Here is a 14390-nt window from a genome sequence, read left to right as displayed (position 1 = left end):
GGTTCAACATCTTTGCCCAAAGGATAGAGGTTATCCGATTTTGACAAAATATAAAATACAGTGATAAACTTCCATCGCTACATAGCCTCAATGGCTGGATCATAGCCCTTCCATCATGCGATTTCCTCACCATAGCCTTTCCACCTGCATCCGAAGATGTATAAGCACTCAGCCCAACGGCATCGAAAACATCGTACGACAATCCAGCCCTTCACAATGTTTCCACCGAAAATTCCCATCACCACTGCAGCGTCAGTGTGGGTTCTCATCCTCTAGCTTAACGCGACAGCAGCAGCAACAACATCAACGGGGAGCACCTGAACCCCTAGCTGGAGATCCGGACAGGACACAACACCACCCGGGCGGAAACAGCACCACTGGAACTAGCAAGAAGGCAACCAAGAAACGCGCCAAGGGCCGCGGCAAAAATCCGCTACGGGCCATTGCTATCAAGGCCCAGAAGCAACCCTCTACGAGCACGCGAGATGTCGGCAAGAGGCACGCGTCGTCGGACGAACCTGCGCTCCCCAACACCAATGAAGGTGCGGGCGCCTCGCTCGTCACAGCTGTCTGCGTGGCCGAGGGCTTCAACATGGACGGCGTGACGCGCATCCTCTCGGCACACGGCTATTCGCTCGACCCCGAGGGCACCGGCTTCGAGCCGCAGGAAGTGGTGCACGCGCGCGCAAAGGGCCAGGGCGACATCTTCGTCTTCCCCTCGGGTACCGTGGTGGCCTGGTCGCTGCCAACCGACGTCGTCGAGTCGCTGGCCGCCGAGACGCTGCTCCCGGCGGCACAAGAGCCGCACGTGGCCAGCCTCGAGACCGAAGACCTGTACTTTGTCACAGACCCGGACCGAGAGGTTAGCGCCGTCAAGGGTGACGATACGGTGGTATTGGGCACGCGGCGGGAGCTGCGCGATGGGGACCGTTTGGACACGACGTTGGCGCAGATAGCCTTCTCGTCGGGCCTGGCGCAGAGCACCAAGCTTGCCGTGCTTGAGGCGTGCCTGACCGACTACTTCAAGTCGATGCGGCGGCTTCCCGAGAACCTGTCGCGAGGATCTGATCTCCGTCTGAATAATCGCAGTTTTATCTTGCAAAAGACTGGCGAGTTGCTCAGTCTGCGGGCGCAGCTCAATCACTACTCGGAGCTCACCGACTCCCTGCCGGACATCTTCTGGGAGAACCGGGGCTCGGACGAGTTGAATCTCGAAAGCTACTTTGACCAGGTTGGCAAGTCGCTAGACATTCGCGTCCGTATTCGCATCCTGAATGAGAAGATGGACTACGCCCAAGAAATGGCCTCTGTGCTCCGTGAGATGGCGGCACAAAAGCATGGGACGCGGCTCGAATGGATCATTATTATTCTCATTGCCGTCGAAGTCATGTTCGAGTTGCGGCGTGTATACATAGAGTCGACGTCCAGTCGACATGAAGGAGACGACGACTAATGCTGCTTCCGAAAAGGGGGAGCGTGTACATTTTATGTGCAGTCTCTTGTATATGAATTCTGTTTTCGTTATATTGAAAAGATACCCCTTTCGCTTTTGTCCATAATATCTCAACTTCATTCCTTTCTCGTACGTATCCAACCAGCTTATTTCAGTGTGGCCCAATGAACATCTTTAGCTTTCTACCGCGTGCTTTAAAGTAGAGTATTCTTTCATAAACATGATAACCTGCCGCTGAAACTACATCTGCCCCAACCGTCAGTAAATTCACCCCTCAATAACTTCACTCTACTCAACTGTACCTATTCTATATATACCTACCGACAAACCAAGCAAAAGTCCTTTGCATGGAAGTTAGATCCAAAGCGCCTGGTGAATTTTCTACCAAAATACCTCAACAGGTAGATATTTACTTACTTGGAGCATCTTGCTGTTAACAAGACAACATGTAGTTGCAGTACACGCAAGCCAATGACCAAACATCATCTCCGCTGTTGTCCCCATCCTTGCTCCTCGGGCTACTAGCTTCACTTTAAGAGTTACCCGCTAGGTCTTCGCCTCTACGAGTCCTTTTGGATTAACCAATTTATTTTTCTAGAAATTCCCGTCTCTACACATGACTCGGATATAATCCCCGATGTTTGTTATTAGACACAATTTACGAGTTAGAATAGTATACTAGCATAAAGCACACTATAAATAGGTAGGTTATATCATACTTAAATAGTTAATGATTCAAACATTGCTTCCTTGAAAAAAATGTGCGGACAGGTGACGTTTATAAGTTTGCTGGGAAACCAAATGTATAAAGCTGCGGTCCAGCTTTTTATTTTTTTTATCAAGCGGGACCATTTTATGTCACTTTTGTTACCCTTTCTAACTCGTCCCCTTTGAACTCCGGCATTTAAATTGTAACTTGTAACTTGCAAATTGTTTTTTGTTTCTTTCTTTTTTCTTAACCCCAACCTCTTGTATCATACGAAGATCACTACCAATTTCTGAAAATGGTATCTTTTACTAAATTTTCTGCACTTATCGCCTTTACTACAGCCGTTGTTGGCAAACCACCATCGGCGACTTTCAGGGTCTATTTTACCAACAAGGAAATCGGCAAATTGGAAGCATCACAGCAAATTCAGGTTTCAAAGAAGTGGGAAGCGATGTATAACGACCTGGGAACGTCTCTGCTGTGGCAATCCACTGGTTACATAGCGGGGCCGAAAGATGCCGAAGGGAACTGGGCGTTGGTTTCCAGTGACCCCGATAAAGAGCAAAAGTGGTCGATTGTACAATATCTTTTTGCGGGAGATGAATTTCGACAAATGGGGACCAATTACAACAGATGGTTTGAACCGAAGACTGGGGGAAATCCTCCATCCCGGCAGACTGATAATAAGATTGTGTATCCTCACACATATTGAGCAGTAAGATAGATGGGTGTTGATACATAGAGTAACAACGGTTGATATTGTATGCCTGGTCCCGTAGTAACCTGATAATAGAGGGTATAAGGGGTTTCGGAGCCACTGACGCTCTATTGGTGTTGTTCAACCTGATAGTATAAGTGTCTCCATTGCCGTTCGCCGTTGCTTTCTTCGTTGATCCGCAGCCGTGCGACGACCTCGGCACTTCAGACACCACCACGCATCACAGCCTCGTTTCGGAGGAGGCATATGCTCTTCGCGCCTCCACGATGTGCTCGGCCAGTAAGACCGGGAAATCTTCCAAGAAACACCCGAGTTTTATACCGGACTCATCGAGATGGATCACGGCCAGTTTGGTGGTCCACATCTTATCGCCGTCCTTGTTCAAGCCATGCTCGCACTCTCAGTGAAAATTTGAAATTTCACAGTATCCACTACTGGGACTTTCCTTGGGCAACACATACATGTGAAAACGAGCCGAACTTGTCTGGATCTGAGCTAGGAGTGAGCACAGCCCGAGGATCGTCATCAGGCTTGGAAATAGCACAAACTCGACAGATGTGCGCAAGCCAGCGTTGGACTTGATGACCAGAAGCGTCGGTCGAAAGTCAGTTTATATTCGGGATCGCATCTTGATTTATATCCTTCAAAGGAGGCTCCTACACCTCGGATTTCAGGTCTTCGCCTAGAAGTTGCGAAGAATGTTGTTGGTTTGTGCAGCATCGAGGTGCAACCTCTTTCCATCCAGGGGTAGGTAGAGCCGTCTGTTGTAAGAAATTAGTTTTGAAAAAAAAAAGTAAGAAAAGGTGCCTCCTTTGCAGTCTTGATGTAGAGTTAGTATCAGCTGGAAGTATTTTGGTGTGGAGCAGTATCGGATAGTAGGAAACCATGACTTTAGATTTTCGTTTTTGTACATAACTTTGCATATCCTTCTGGTGTAAAGCCTTGCTCACACAGAAAAATAAACAACAACAGTATATGATTTGCAGCGCACGTCTAAACAGGCAAAACAAAAAAGAAACCATTAACGACAAACGTCATCAATTTTGCTTCAGGAATGGTGGGCGGTACTGATTAAAGGAATATGATTAAAGCACATCCGCCGTTTCCTTTAAAGACTTGCCATTTCCGACGATTTCCCTTGGTGACGCCACCCCAAATAAGTTGACAAAAGAGAAAGAGAAGGGAGGAAAAAAAAGAGAGCAAGTTGAACAAGAAATTAAAAGAAACACAGGCCTTTGTTCTCTCCCAGTGGGCCTCAAGAACACGCCCAAAGAATGCACTAGGTCCCTCAATGTTATCGCAGACTCAAAATGGGAGCTATCAAACCTGGGGGTTTGCTGCTCTGAATTTTTTTCGCACCGTTTGGACCCAAAGCCCATGACACGCCTTCACAGATACTCTCAAGAGGGAGGCCTGGGTTGTGATCCCATTTGAACGGGCGATGGGGTTGCGTGAGGGAAGCTGGCTGAACTTGAGCTATGCCTTTGTTGCGCGCCCATCATACCGTTCATTGGTACTGGAGATGGTCCACCCGCACCGGGGAGCCCTACTGGGGTTGCAACTTGCGCCCTCGGGCTTGGAGACATGTGCTGTTGCTGCTGCTGCTGCATCATGACAGGGTTGTGTTGCTGCTGAGCGCGATTAGCCGCAAGCTGCTTTTGCATATCAAAGTTTCCCTTGAGCCCAATGCCTGCTAGTCCGGCATTCATGCCAACGCCGCCCCCGCCTTGCATTTGCTGCTGGGCCGACCGGCGCGATTGCTCCATTATCTGATTTTGCTGCGACTCCGACATGTGCGTGTGGAAACCTGAAGGTCCCAGAGATGGCGTCATCCCTTGGTGCGCTCCGTTGGGGGTCATTGCCTGGTTGCCCGACATGGGGTATCTATGGCCCTGGCCTGGCTGCGGACCGGGAGACGCAGCGTACTGTGGGAAGCGAGGCTGCTGTGGCATTTGCTGTGGGTGCGGGTGATGCTGTTGTTGCATCGGACTGTAAGAATGTTGCTGAGGCGTAGGTTGCGGTGGGTGCGCAGCACGTGGTGGCATATTCGGCTGGCCATTAGCATATTGCTGCGGATATCCAGGTCGCTGTCCAGCATGCTGTTGGTGATACATGGGTTGGTGGTGCTGGGGTGGCGGGGCCTGTTGTGGTGGATAGCCACTGGCGAAGCCCTGGTTGCCACTGGGGAATCTACGCTGTGGTTGCTGTGCCTGAGTAGGTGTGCCAGCTGGGGAACCATGTACATAGCCAGGGTGTGCCGCCATACGTTGCGCCTGGCCCTGTCCCGGTGTGCCGGAATATGGCATGCCATTGTGCCCGTAAGGAGCGGGAGCCTTGGGGTTTTGGGGCGCATATGCTGACGAGTACCCATTGGGCTGGCGGTACTGCTGAGACGAAGAAGGTCGGTGCTGAGGGTGAGGTGAATGTGACTGGTGCTGTACATGGGACGGGTGCTGAACCATCTGGGGAGGTATAGCACTCGTCATGGGTGGTCTCTGATGCAATGGAGAAGGCTGAGCTCGCACTGGACTTTGCTGATAGAACGAAGGAGCTCCCGAGTTGGGTGTAGGCTGCCTATTCTGCGTGGCGTAGTATTGCTGGTTAACATAAGGCACACCACCAGAGACGCTTGGTGTCCTGTGGGGCTGTTGTCGAGGAGCGTTGGCCTGCATATGCTGCTGCTGTTGCTGTTGTTGCTGCTGCTGGCGTGCCTTGACCACCGACTCATCCTCCTCATTGATTCCTTGGCGGATGTCAGTCCTGATCTCCAGCTTTGTGCTGATAAAAAGGTCGCCAAGTTTGTCACCATCAAGCCTCGACAAAGCATAAGGTGGCAGATCAATGATTATGTCGAGAAGCGCATTCTTCAGTTTCATATACACCTCCGTTTCCTCGGCACCTGGCTGCTGAACGAGAGATCCGTTGTAAAGCATATCCGCACCAACAGGGTCGGTCGACCGTCGATCTTTGCTTGTCGGTAATGCGAGATGGCGATTGCGTTGGTGCGATGCGAGAGTTTCAATGAGGTCTGAAGCTTCCATGAGCTTATCGTCAATGCTCTTCTCCTGTTTTGAGTCTTTGCTGGGGCCGTCTTCCAGACTAGGATCAATTAGCCCGTCCCAATTCCGGATAGCCTCTTCAACGGCAGCCACGTCAACATCATCGTGTGGGATCTCGTTCGAGCTCTCCTGGGGCGCGTCATCTAATCCCTCCTCGGCGTCGACCATCCGTTGCAAGTGACGCTGCCCAGTACGCTGCCACCATATGCGACTGGCATGATTGGACGGAATTACCGCAGACGTGTCGTCCTTTGCGGGAGCAAAGCTGGTGAACGCCCTGCGAAACAAGGTTTCCATTTCGGACATTTCGAGTTCCACAGTCGAGGGCTTGTGTCCAGCCAAGCTTTGAGCTCGCTCTCGTTGCTTGGTCTTGATCTGCGAGTGAGAAGAGGGCGTCGCATTGCTGTAATCAATCCACTGGCCAACGGCAACATGCTGGGAAAAGTAGGTTAGTCCAGCTTTGTGCGGGCACTTGTACACAGGATCAGGCTGGTGAAACCCGAGGACGTTGCTCTTGGTGGTGCTCTTGCTCGATTTCGGCGCCTGGAGAGGAGGAAGATTGGCTGCAGGAGGATAAAGCTCCCCAAGAGTAGGTGCCCTTTTCGCTTTCTTCTTGGGAGAATGAGGGGTTACTCTCGTTGCGATAATGCCCTGAGGAAGCTTCGCCGTCGAGATGGACTTCAATAATCCCTCAGGGTGGGTTGATGTTCTGACGGGCAGTTGCAGGTTGGTGTACAGTGTCTTGCCGTGAGGAGCAAGCCCATAGACCGACAAAGCGTATCTGCTCTCAGGTTGCTCTCCAGAGAAGCGCTGGCTAGCCTGCGCAGGAGTCTCAGGGTAGGCTATCTCGCGCTGGTAAAGGTCAAGGGCCTTCTTCCTAAAGTCAAGAACATGGTTGAGCTGCTCGTCGAAGTTTTGCGCATCCTCGCCAGAGGTTGCTTCCTGCAACGCCTCAACTGCATCGTTTACCGCGCGCTTCACGTCCGCTACCAAGTCGTCCAATTTGGCGTAATCGCCTCGAGACATCTTGTCCTGAATTGACTGCGAGGCACTAGGCTCATCGGCCTTTTGCCTTTTAGCTTGAGGCTCTCCGGAAGAAGACGATTCCGAGATAGGTCGGCTAAGTATCAAGTTGTTCGCATCAAAGCTGTACAGATGGCGACGAATGTTAGCAGTCCAGTCCCAACGCAAACGTTAAACATTATCCAGGTGGTTGGAGATGCCAGAAAGTGACATTTTTAGCCTCGCATAGCAAAGCTGAAGTTGAGTCCGCAGAGTCGATAAGACGATTAGAAAATGGCGTACCGGCGCAAAACCTCGAAAACATTGCGAACTAGCTCCCTCTCGTCTCGTTTTGGAGGCTGCTGTCCATTGGTCGTGAGCTGCAAGTCATCGAGCGAATTGGACTTTGGAGCTGTTTCGTCATCGTTCGCATCGCGCTTCCTTTTGCTTGAAGATGCCGACGATTCGGGAGATGCAGGCAGCGACGGGGTGCTCAGGCCGTTGACCTGGACGGGAGCAACGGCCGCCATGGTTGAGGAAAAAGCGGGCAGCGTTCCCCGAGACCGCGAAAAATCAATCGCGGGTGTCGATTGAACGGGGAAAAATTTCGTTGCGGTCGCGGCTGCGCTGGGCCGAATCGTTGATGCGCAAAATGGGGTCGATGGACGCAGGCGCAGGAGTGGGCTGGTTTTGTTGCTGCTCGCCGGCGGTGGTTTTTTTTTCGTCGCGCTTCGCGTTCGTTCGCGAGGGATGCTAGGTATGTGGAGGATGGACGGGGTTTTGCTACTGCTGTGTGCAGACGTGGTCCGGGCCAAGGTTTGGTACAACTCTAAGGAATCCACAGAGGTCAAACTTGGACAGCTAAATCGTCCAGATCCATAAATATGGATGCATCACCTCAAAAGATGGATAAGAAAGAAGATATTTGGACAGACTGTCTAGTCTGTAATTTTATCTCGATTGATTCCAAGCCTCCCTTGTTCGTTTCTTGCGGGAGTGAAGCAACCAACGTACGTGCTCTGGAACAGCAAGAGGAAGGAAGGGTCAGGCGGATTGGCTACCACCTTGCACGCCCTTGCGAGTCCGGCACGAAAACCAGGCCTAACTTTCACGCCAATCCAAAACCGGCCTAGCGCCGAAACCGAGTGCACGTGATCGTATCACTACGTATAGCATAGCCTGTACATGTCACCGGTTGGGTTGTCGTACAAGCGATTGCGGACAAGTGCAAAGAGTCAATTCTGTTGTAGCTGGACTCTGACATGTTCTGCAATCAACATGACAAAGTTGGCATTACAATCACTTTCAATTTATCATTCAAGAAATCAAATTGAATAGGCAGTAAATTCTTATGTGAATATCTGTACCGTACACTAGCAAACCGTTCCACCGAAGAGGTCGTGTGTGCTGAGACCAGTTTGTAATGATCTGTCCCCTGATTAAGCAATGAAACCCAAAACTCTGAATAGAGGAAATGCGAAAAGACACAAAGGAAACTAGTTGGAGTCGGCCCTGTGCGTCCAGGTTATGCCAAATAAGAAAATGGTACACAAGGTACACAATACTAAGGTACGCGTCCTCATTTAAGGGTTACGGTCGTTGGATTCACGACCATCCGCATCGAAGACACTTCAAGAGTCATCTGTTTATTTGGCCTTGGCAAGACCGACAGTTCCCTTTTCAAGGTCGTAAATGGAGTAGTAGCGGCGGAGGAATGCATCGCCCAGGATAGCAAGAGGACCGACAGGCTCGGGAATATCCATAGCCATGAAAGTCGAAATGCAGCTGCCCGACACCTCCAGAATGTAATCGTAGGCGCTGATAGGGAAATCGTACCCGCTGAGCCTGAAGGTGATATCCGGGAGATCCTTGCGCTTGTCGCAGTCAATCGAGTACTGGCCGTTGTAGCCCTTCTTGGCGCCAATCTGACTGTTCAGAAGCTCAGCAAGCTGGCTGGGGAGGGCGATGAGCGAGGTGCCGGTGTCGAGGATCACACCGGTGTTGTCGAGCTCAGCAACCTCGTCGCCAAGGGCAATGGCGTCGAGATCAACCTCCCAGTAAGCCTTCCTACGCAGGGGGATCTCGGTGATCTTGCCATCGATGTGGTCCTTGTTGACACCACCAAAGACAACCTCAGACTCCGACTTCTCATCAGCGAGGTAGAAGGCAAACACAGGCTCATCGATGAGCTTCTGGTCGACCATGGCGTAGAATGGTGGCACGATCCTATTCACCGACAGCCTGTCGAATCCCATGCCGAGGATTCCGTCAAATCGGCCGAAAGCAAAGGCCAAGCCAGGCTCCTTAGTAGCCTCGGCGAAGTCAAGGTTCTTGATCTTCAGGTCACCGATGGTCATAACATCGTTGGAAACGAAACCCTCCATGCTGCCGGAGCCATATTGGATCTTAAACTCGGTGCCGTTCTTCTTGTAGGTCGACGAAGAAGACGACTCGTACTTGTTGTGAAGATAGCAAGCGATAGACCCGCAAGAGGAGGAGGGAACCCAAAGGTTAGAGCTTCCAGTGTCAAGAATGACCTTGAAAGTCTGGGGAGGAGTGCCGATGGTGATCTCGGAGAAGTCTGTACGTGATACGACATTGGTCAGCGGGTGTCATAACAAAGGGATGGAAGAGGGGGCTGAACAGGTGCTTACACTGCGCGTTCATGAAGTTGCTGATCGGCACGGGGTGGTTGCCGCTGGCCTGAACGGCATCGTTGGTGAAAACAGCCTGCTGGTGAGCTTCAGGGCGGATGCCGAGGTACTTCTGGCCGAGACCTTTCATCTGTGCACTGAGATCAAAGGTTTTCTAAACAGCGAGACTGGATTAGTTTCAAATAACGGTGACATGACCCATGATCTGTTAAAGGGACGAGGCTACTGACAAGCTGGTCCTCCAAGGGAATCTTCTTCATCTTCAGCTTGTGGACACCGGCCTCGGCGGTGCCAAGCAGCACAGCTGCTGTCATGATAGCACCCTTCATGATGGGCGGTGTTGTCGCGTAGCTATCGGGATTGCGAAAGGAATAATATCAGACGGTGGAATTAAGATGAAAAGAGAAGAGGAAATACCTGTAAACCCAAAGCTGATGGAAAACTTCGGGTCACAGATGTATTGAATGAATTAGGGAATGTGTTGTGGCTACTGATGGTTGATTGATGATGCAAGAGAGCAGAGCAACACAGGCGAGAGCGAAAGCTGGGGGCGGGTGCGGAGACCCATGACTGGTTATAAGAGTGGGCGCGGAGGCAGCCACCCTTGGTTGCGCGGCTGGCCTCGCCCGTGACCTGTCCGTTCCTACAGATGACGCAGGAGAATGCAAGCCCAAACGGATCCCCTCCTTCTTGGCAATCAAAAGTGGGTGGCTGTGGCAACCATTGGGCCGGTCCGTTTATCCCGATTCGCTTTCCGACGTGAGGCCTTGATGACATAATCTAACATGTTTTGAGCTCTGACTTCCCCTTGGAGATGGATCTCATTTGGCCGCAGCTGCCCCATTGGAGTTGGCCAGCCGAAACTGGATGGGACCTGTGAATGGCAGCGAGTTGCCACAGGTACCGCCTACCTTAACCTTGCTTACCTGCTAAATAGTACTTCATACAATGAGCTTTGCTTGGTCATTGTGGTGGATCAAAAGCCACCAAGCTATCAGTCAATGCAACAACCATGGCATGTCACCACACCCTTACCGGTAGGTACCAAGGTGATGTTAATCTGGCAAGCTGGGTAACGTACCCCTACGGATCGACTGGTAACACCGACAGCTGCTTGCTAAGGAAGCCGCGGTTGAGCTAGCTGTAGCTCAAAGCTCAAAACTGCGCCATTGAAGCTTCAGCAGACGCCCCCCACCCACCTGGAGCTTCCATCCATAATGCACAACAATGAAAACCAGACATCCTAGCGACCTTGATTTGTAGCCGCCGTTGCTTGTGTCGCGTGAATTACCTTAATTCAATGAACCAGCAAGGTCGAACTCGCGTACCTACTTTTTGCCCTTGAATCTTCCTAGGTAGGTACGCAACAGTCAACAAAAGCCAACCTACCCGGTACTGCTTCGTACCTACGTGGTAGACAAGCCAAGGTTATTGTCTCAGTTAAGCCATGGTATTTGTTGGGTGGATCGCCCGAACAGCGGGCCAATGCCTATACCGCCTGTATCTCCACTTCATCCAATGTCAATCAACGATATCAATCAACCTGACGGGCCTTGAGGCGTAGGCGCGATTGTGTCGAGACGCGTGCATTTTCTCAGTGGTACGATATCAACTATCACCACCGACTCATCATTCTAGTTATTCCTGAATATTTGCCACTCGAATACTTGCACCGTAGATTCCCCAAGGCTTGCATTCACCACAAGCTGGTAGTAAATAACTGCACACTACACCAAGAGTTTGCAATGAGCCAGCTGATTTCTGAGCTGAGTCGTGAAGTCCCCCATGTTGTTAATCAGACCAAAAACACGAATTGGCCCTGCTTTCGCATTAAGGTTTACTCACTGAAGTAGAAACAGGTGGCCGACGTCGGAGACTAGCTTCTTGAGGGTCAGGGTCTACATGATCAACTTTACTGTAATTGGTAACGAGTCATACCCCACTATGTAGTCTGTGGCGACCTCATAGGATGGATGTTCCTGCAGCAAGGTGCCCCTCCATAGATTTTCTAGCACCTTGACGGTTGAAATTTTCTTCTCGGCGCGAGCTTTTCCCTGCCTCTCTTGAGTTCTTGACATACCTGCCTTACCCAACTTACTGTTTAGTTGTCATTTTGCTCTTTGCTCTTTGCTCTTTGACCTTTTATCCTTTCTATTCTTGCTTTCCCAGCAGCCCATCAGCCCTTCCACCGTATTACCAGAGCAAATTCGCAACAACCGCAAACATGGCCGAGGCAACATACGCATTGTCGGCTACTCACAAGGAGGTTTGTTGGCGCTCATGGCTAGAGTCACTATGAAGAATAGCATTGGGCTGACAGATGAAATTTCCACGTAGATGCTCGAGAAGTCCCTTCTCGACTCTGACCCCGAGGTCGCTGAGATCATGGTAAGTTCTTATATACCTAATTCTATGGTGCCGTGAGCCATCCCTCGTATACCGTTGACTCCTTACTAACTTTCATGGACAGAAACACGAGATCCAGCGTCAGCGCGAGTCCATCATCCTTATCGCCTCCGAGAATGTCACGTCTCGGGCTGTCTTCGATGCCCTTGGTTCGCCTATGTCGAACAAGTACTCCGAGGGATACCCAGGCAAGCGCTACTACGGTGGCAACCAGCACATTGACGAGATCGAGCTCCTCTGCCAGCGCCGTGCTCTCGCTGCCTTCAACGTCACCGAGGACAAGTGGGGTGTCAATGTTCAGTGCCTGAGTGGCAGCCCTGCCAACCTTCAGGTTTACCAAGCCATAATGCCTCCCCATGGCAGGCTCATGGGTCTGGACCTCCCTCACGGTGGTCACTTGAGCCACGGCTACCAGACTCCTCAGCGAAAGTAAGAACAGAAGTGCCTCTTCTAGCGGCGGCATGAGTGACTAACATGTTCATCTAGGATCTCTGCTGTTTCGACCTACTTCGAAACCATGCCCTACCGTGTCGACCTTGAGACTGGCATCATCGACTACGATCAGCTCGAGAAGAACGTGGTCCTTTACAGGCCCAAGATTCTGGTGGCTGGTACATCGGCCTACTGCCGTCTGATTGACTACGAGCGCATGCGCAAGATTGCCGATCTCGTTGGTGCTTATCTGGTCGTTGACATTGCTCACATTTCTGGCCTGGTCGCCTCGGGTGTGATCCCCTCGCCATTCCTTTACGCCGATGTTGTTACTACCACCACGCACAAGTCTCTCCGTGGCCCTCGTGGCGCCATGATCTTCTTCCGCAGGGGTGTTCGTTCCGTCGACCCCAAGACTGGCAAGGAGATCATGTATGACCTCGAGGAGCCCATTAACTTTTCAGTCTTCCCCGGTCACCAGGGCGGTCCCCACAACCACACCATCACTGCTCTCGCTGTCGCCCTCAAGCAGGCAGCCACGCCCGAGTTCAAGGCATACCAGCAGCAGGTCGTCGACAACGCCAAGGCGTTGGAGAACAGCTTCAAGGAGCTCGGCCACAAGCTCGTCTCGGACGGCACCGACTCCCACATGGTCCTGGTTGACCTCCGCGCCCACTCCCTGGATGGTGCTCGTGTTGAGGCTGTCCTCGAGCAGATCAACATCGCCTGCAACAAGAACAGCATTCCCGGCGACAAGAGCGCCCTTACCCCCTGCGGTATCCGTATTGGCACCCCGGCCATGACCAGCCGTGGCTTTGGCGTCGAGCACTTCAAGCGCGTCGCCAAATACATCGACGAGAGCATCAAGATTTGCAAGGACGTGCAGGCTGCTCTGCCCAGGGAGGCCAACAAGCTCAAGGACTTCAAGGCCAAGGTTGCTTCGGGTGAGGTTTCCAGGATCAACGAGCTCAAGAAGGAGATTGCGGCCTGGTGCCAGACTTTTCCCCTCCCTGTTGAGGGCTGGCGCACCGACGCCGGTATTTAAGTGCTGGCATGATAATTTAATCACCATGGGGAGCATTCAACAGCAATGAATCCAGGCATATACTGGCGTTGTGTAGATTCAACCTACCGCAGGGTCCTGTTGACATCAAGAATGATGGAGGCAGTGCTTTGTCGTCATATAAGTCAGCTGGTGTGGTTTACCTCTTGTTTGTTTTATTTTTGCTTTAATTTGGTATCGGTTCAGGGAAAATATGGGTTTAAAATGGGAGCAAAAAAAAATCTTCTGCATGGGAAAGGCGTTGCAATCTGTTCAACTTAGGGCAACTGGGTATAGTGCGGGAGTTAGGCATCGTGATAACTGCTTCAACGCAGTTCTGGCAAGAAAAAAAAAGTCATATATTCGGCTTATGCAGCCGCTTTTCACACACAATTGAAACAACAAATAAACACCAACACCAGATATAGCTGTGCCAGTCTTCATGACTTCCATGAAAATTGAATTAACCTTTTGACGATTTAGTCAGTCTACAAAATGACAGTGTGAGCAAAATCCGTCCCGCATCGGTACACAAAAGTACAAGCTCACGATCATGTAACGAGGATTGGCGGTTAAATATGTCACGGTTGATGAGGATCGACATGAAATTACAGATGGGCGCAGAGCACTAGGTTGACAAGTTCAACAGACCAGCAAAATCACCACAAAATGACCCCCTTACTGTAATCTAGTTCAATCAACTTCCAATTTTCTTGGTCCACGCGAGAGCGACGTGAGCAGGTTGATATAAAAATGTTTTGGGAATTGGAGGCTCTATGCTTTTTCGAACTTGGATTTAAGTTACTCGAGTTGAGATACAAAGCAGTATTCAAACCCTTCCACAAAAAAAAGAGATTCCAGTCCAAAGCAGCTCAATATACAACCAACCATAACTTCTGCATGCAAGACCCCTTG

The 14390-nt window shown here is 51.0% G+C and overlaps 4 protein-coding genes across 4 annotated transcripts; 2 read left to right on the top strand and 2 right to left on the bottom strand.

The window, feature by feature from the left end:
• Positions 1 to 115: 115 nt before the first annotated feature.
• On the top strand, positions 116 to 1453 carry PgNI_08351 (uncharacterized protein; the record flags this gene model as incomplete). Its single annotated transcript, XM_031128347.1, has 1 exon — positions 116 to 1453. One exon carries the CDS (start codon positions 116 to 118, stop codon positions 1451 to 1453), a length of 1338 nt encoding a protein of 445 aa, XP_030978414.1.
• A 2343-nt stretch (positions 1454 to 3796) lies between these two features.
• Positions 3797 to 7928, bottom strand: PgNI_08350 (uncharacterized protein). The gene is made up of 2 exons (XM_031128346.1): positions 7245 to 7928; positions 3797 to 7086 (listed from the first exon to the last, which is right to left on the bottom strand). Exons 1-2 carry the CDS (start codon positions 7469 to 7471, stop codon positions 4281 to 4283), a joined length of 3033 nt encoding a protein of 1010 aa, XP_030978415.1. The 5' UTR covers positions 7472 to 7928; the 3' UTR covers positions 3797 to 4280.
• A 338-nt stretch (positions 7929 to 8266) lies between these two features.
• Positions 8267 to 10139, bottom strand: PgNI_08349 (uncharacterized protein). The gene is made up of 3 exons (XM_031128345.1): positions 9826 to 10139; positions 9596 to 9749; positions 8267 to 9522 (listed from the first exon to the last, which is right to left on the bottom strand). Exons 1-3 carry the CDS (start codon positions 9922 to 9924, stop codon positions 8588 to 8590), a joined length of 1188 nt encoding a protein of 395 aa, XP_030979379.1. The 5' UTR covers positions 9925 to 10139; the 3' UTR covers positions 8267 to 8587.
• Positions 10140 to 11617: 1478 nt separating this feature from the next.
• Positions 11618 to 13943, top strand: PgNI_08348 (uncharacterized protein). Its single transcript, XM_031128344.1, has 4 exons — positions 11618 to 11861; positions 11933 to 11983; positions 12066 to 12430; positions 12488 to 13943. The coding sequence occupies exons 1-4, from the start codon at positions 11820 to 11822 to the stop codon at positions 13476 to 13478; spliced, it is 1449 nt and encodes a 482-aa protein (XP_030979377.1). The 5' UTR covers positions 11618 to 11819; the 3' UTR covers positions 13479 to 13943.
• Positions 13944 to 14390: the final 447 nt, after the last annotated feature.

This window comes from Pyricularia grisea (genome assembly GCF_004355905.1).
Source record: "Pyricularia grisea strain NI907 chromosome V map unlocalized Pyricularia_grisea_NI907_Scaffold_6, whole genome shotgun sequence".
NCBI lineage: Eukaryota > Fungi > Ascomycota > Sordariomycetes > Magnaporthales > Pyriculariaceae > Pyricularia > Pyricularia grisea.
Note: the sequence above shows the minus strand (reverse complement) of the source record. Positions and strands in the feature narration are given on the sequence as shown.

Coding starts and splice junctions, on each gene's coding strand:
- PgNI_08350 (XM_031128346.1), bottom strand. CDS start 7,471: ATGGCGGCCGTTGCTCCCGTCCAGGTCAACGGCCTGAGCACCCCGTCG. Junction 7,087..7,244: donor GTTTTCGAGGTTTTGCGCCG/GTACGCCATTTT, acceptor CCATCTGTACAG/CTTTGATGCGAACAACTTGA.
- PgNI_08349 (XM_031128345.1), bottom strand. CDS start 9,924: ATGAAGGGTGCTATCATGACAGCAGCTGTGCTGCTTGGCACCGCCGAG. Junction 9,750..9,825: donor TTCCCTTGGAGGACCAGCTT/GTCAGTAGCCTC, acceptor CTCGCTGTTTAG/AAAACCTTTGATCTCAGTGC. Junction 9,523..9,595: donor CAACTTCATGAACGCGCAGT/GTAAGCACCTGT, acceptor TATCACGTACAG/ACTTCTCCGAGATCACCATC.
- PgNI_08348 (XM_031128344.1), top strand. CDS start 11,820: ATGGCCGAGGCAACATACGCATTGTCGGCTACTCACAAGGAG. Junction 11,862..11,932: donor TGTCGGCTACTCACAAGGAG/GTTTGTTGGCGC, acceptor ATTTCCACGTAG/ATGCTCGAGAAGTCCCTTCT. Junction 12,431..12,487: donor TACCAGACTCCTCAGCGAAA/GTAAGAACAGAA, acceptor ATGTTCATCTAG/GATCTCTGCTGTTTCGACCT.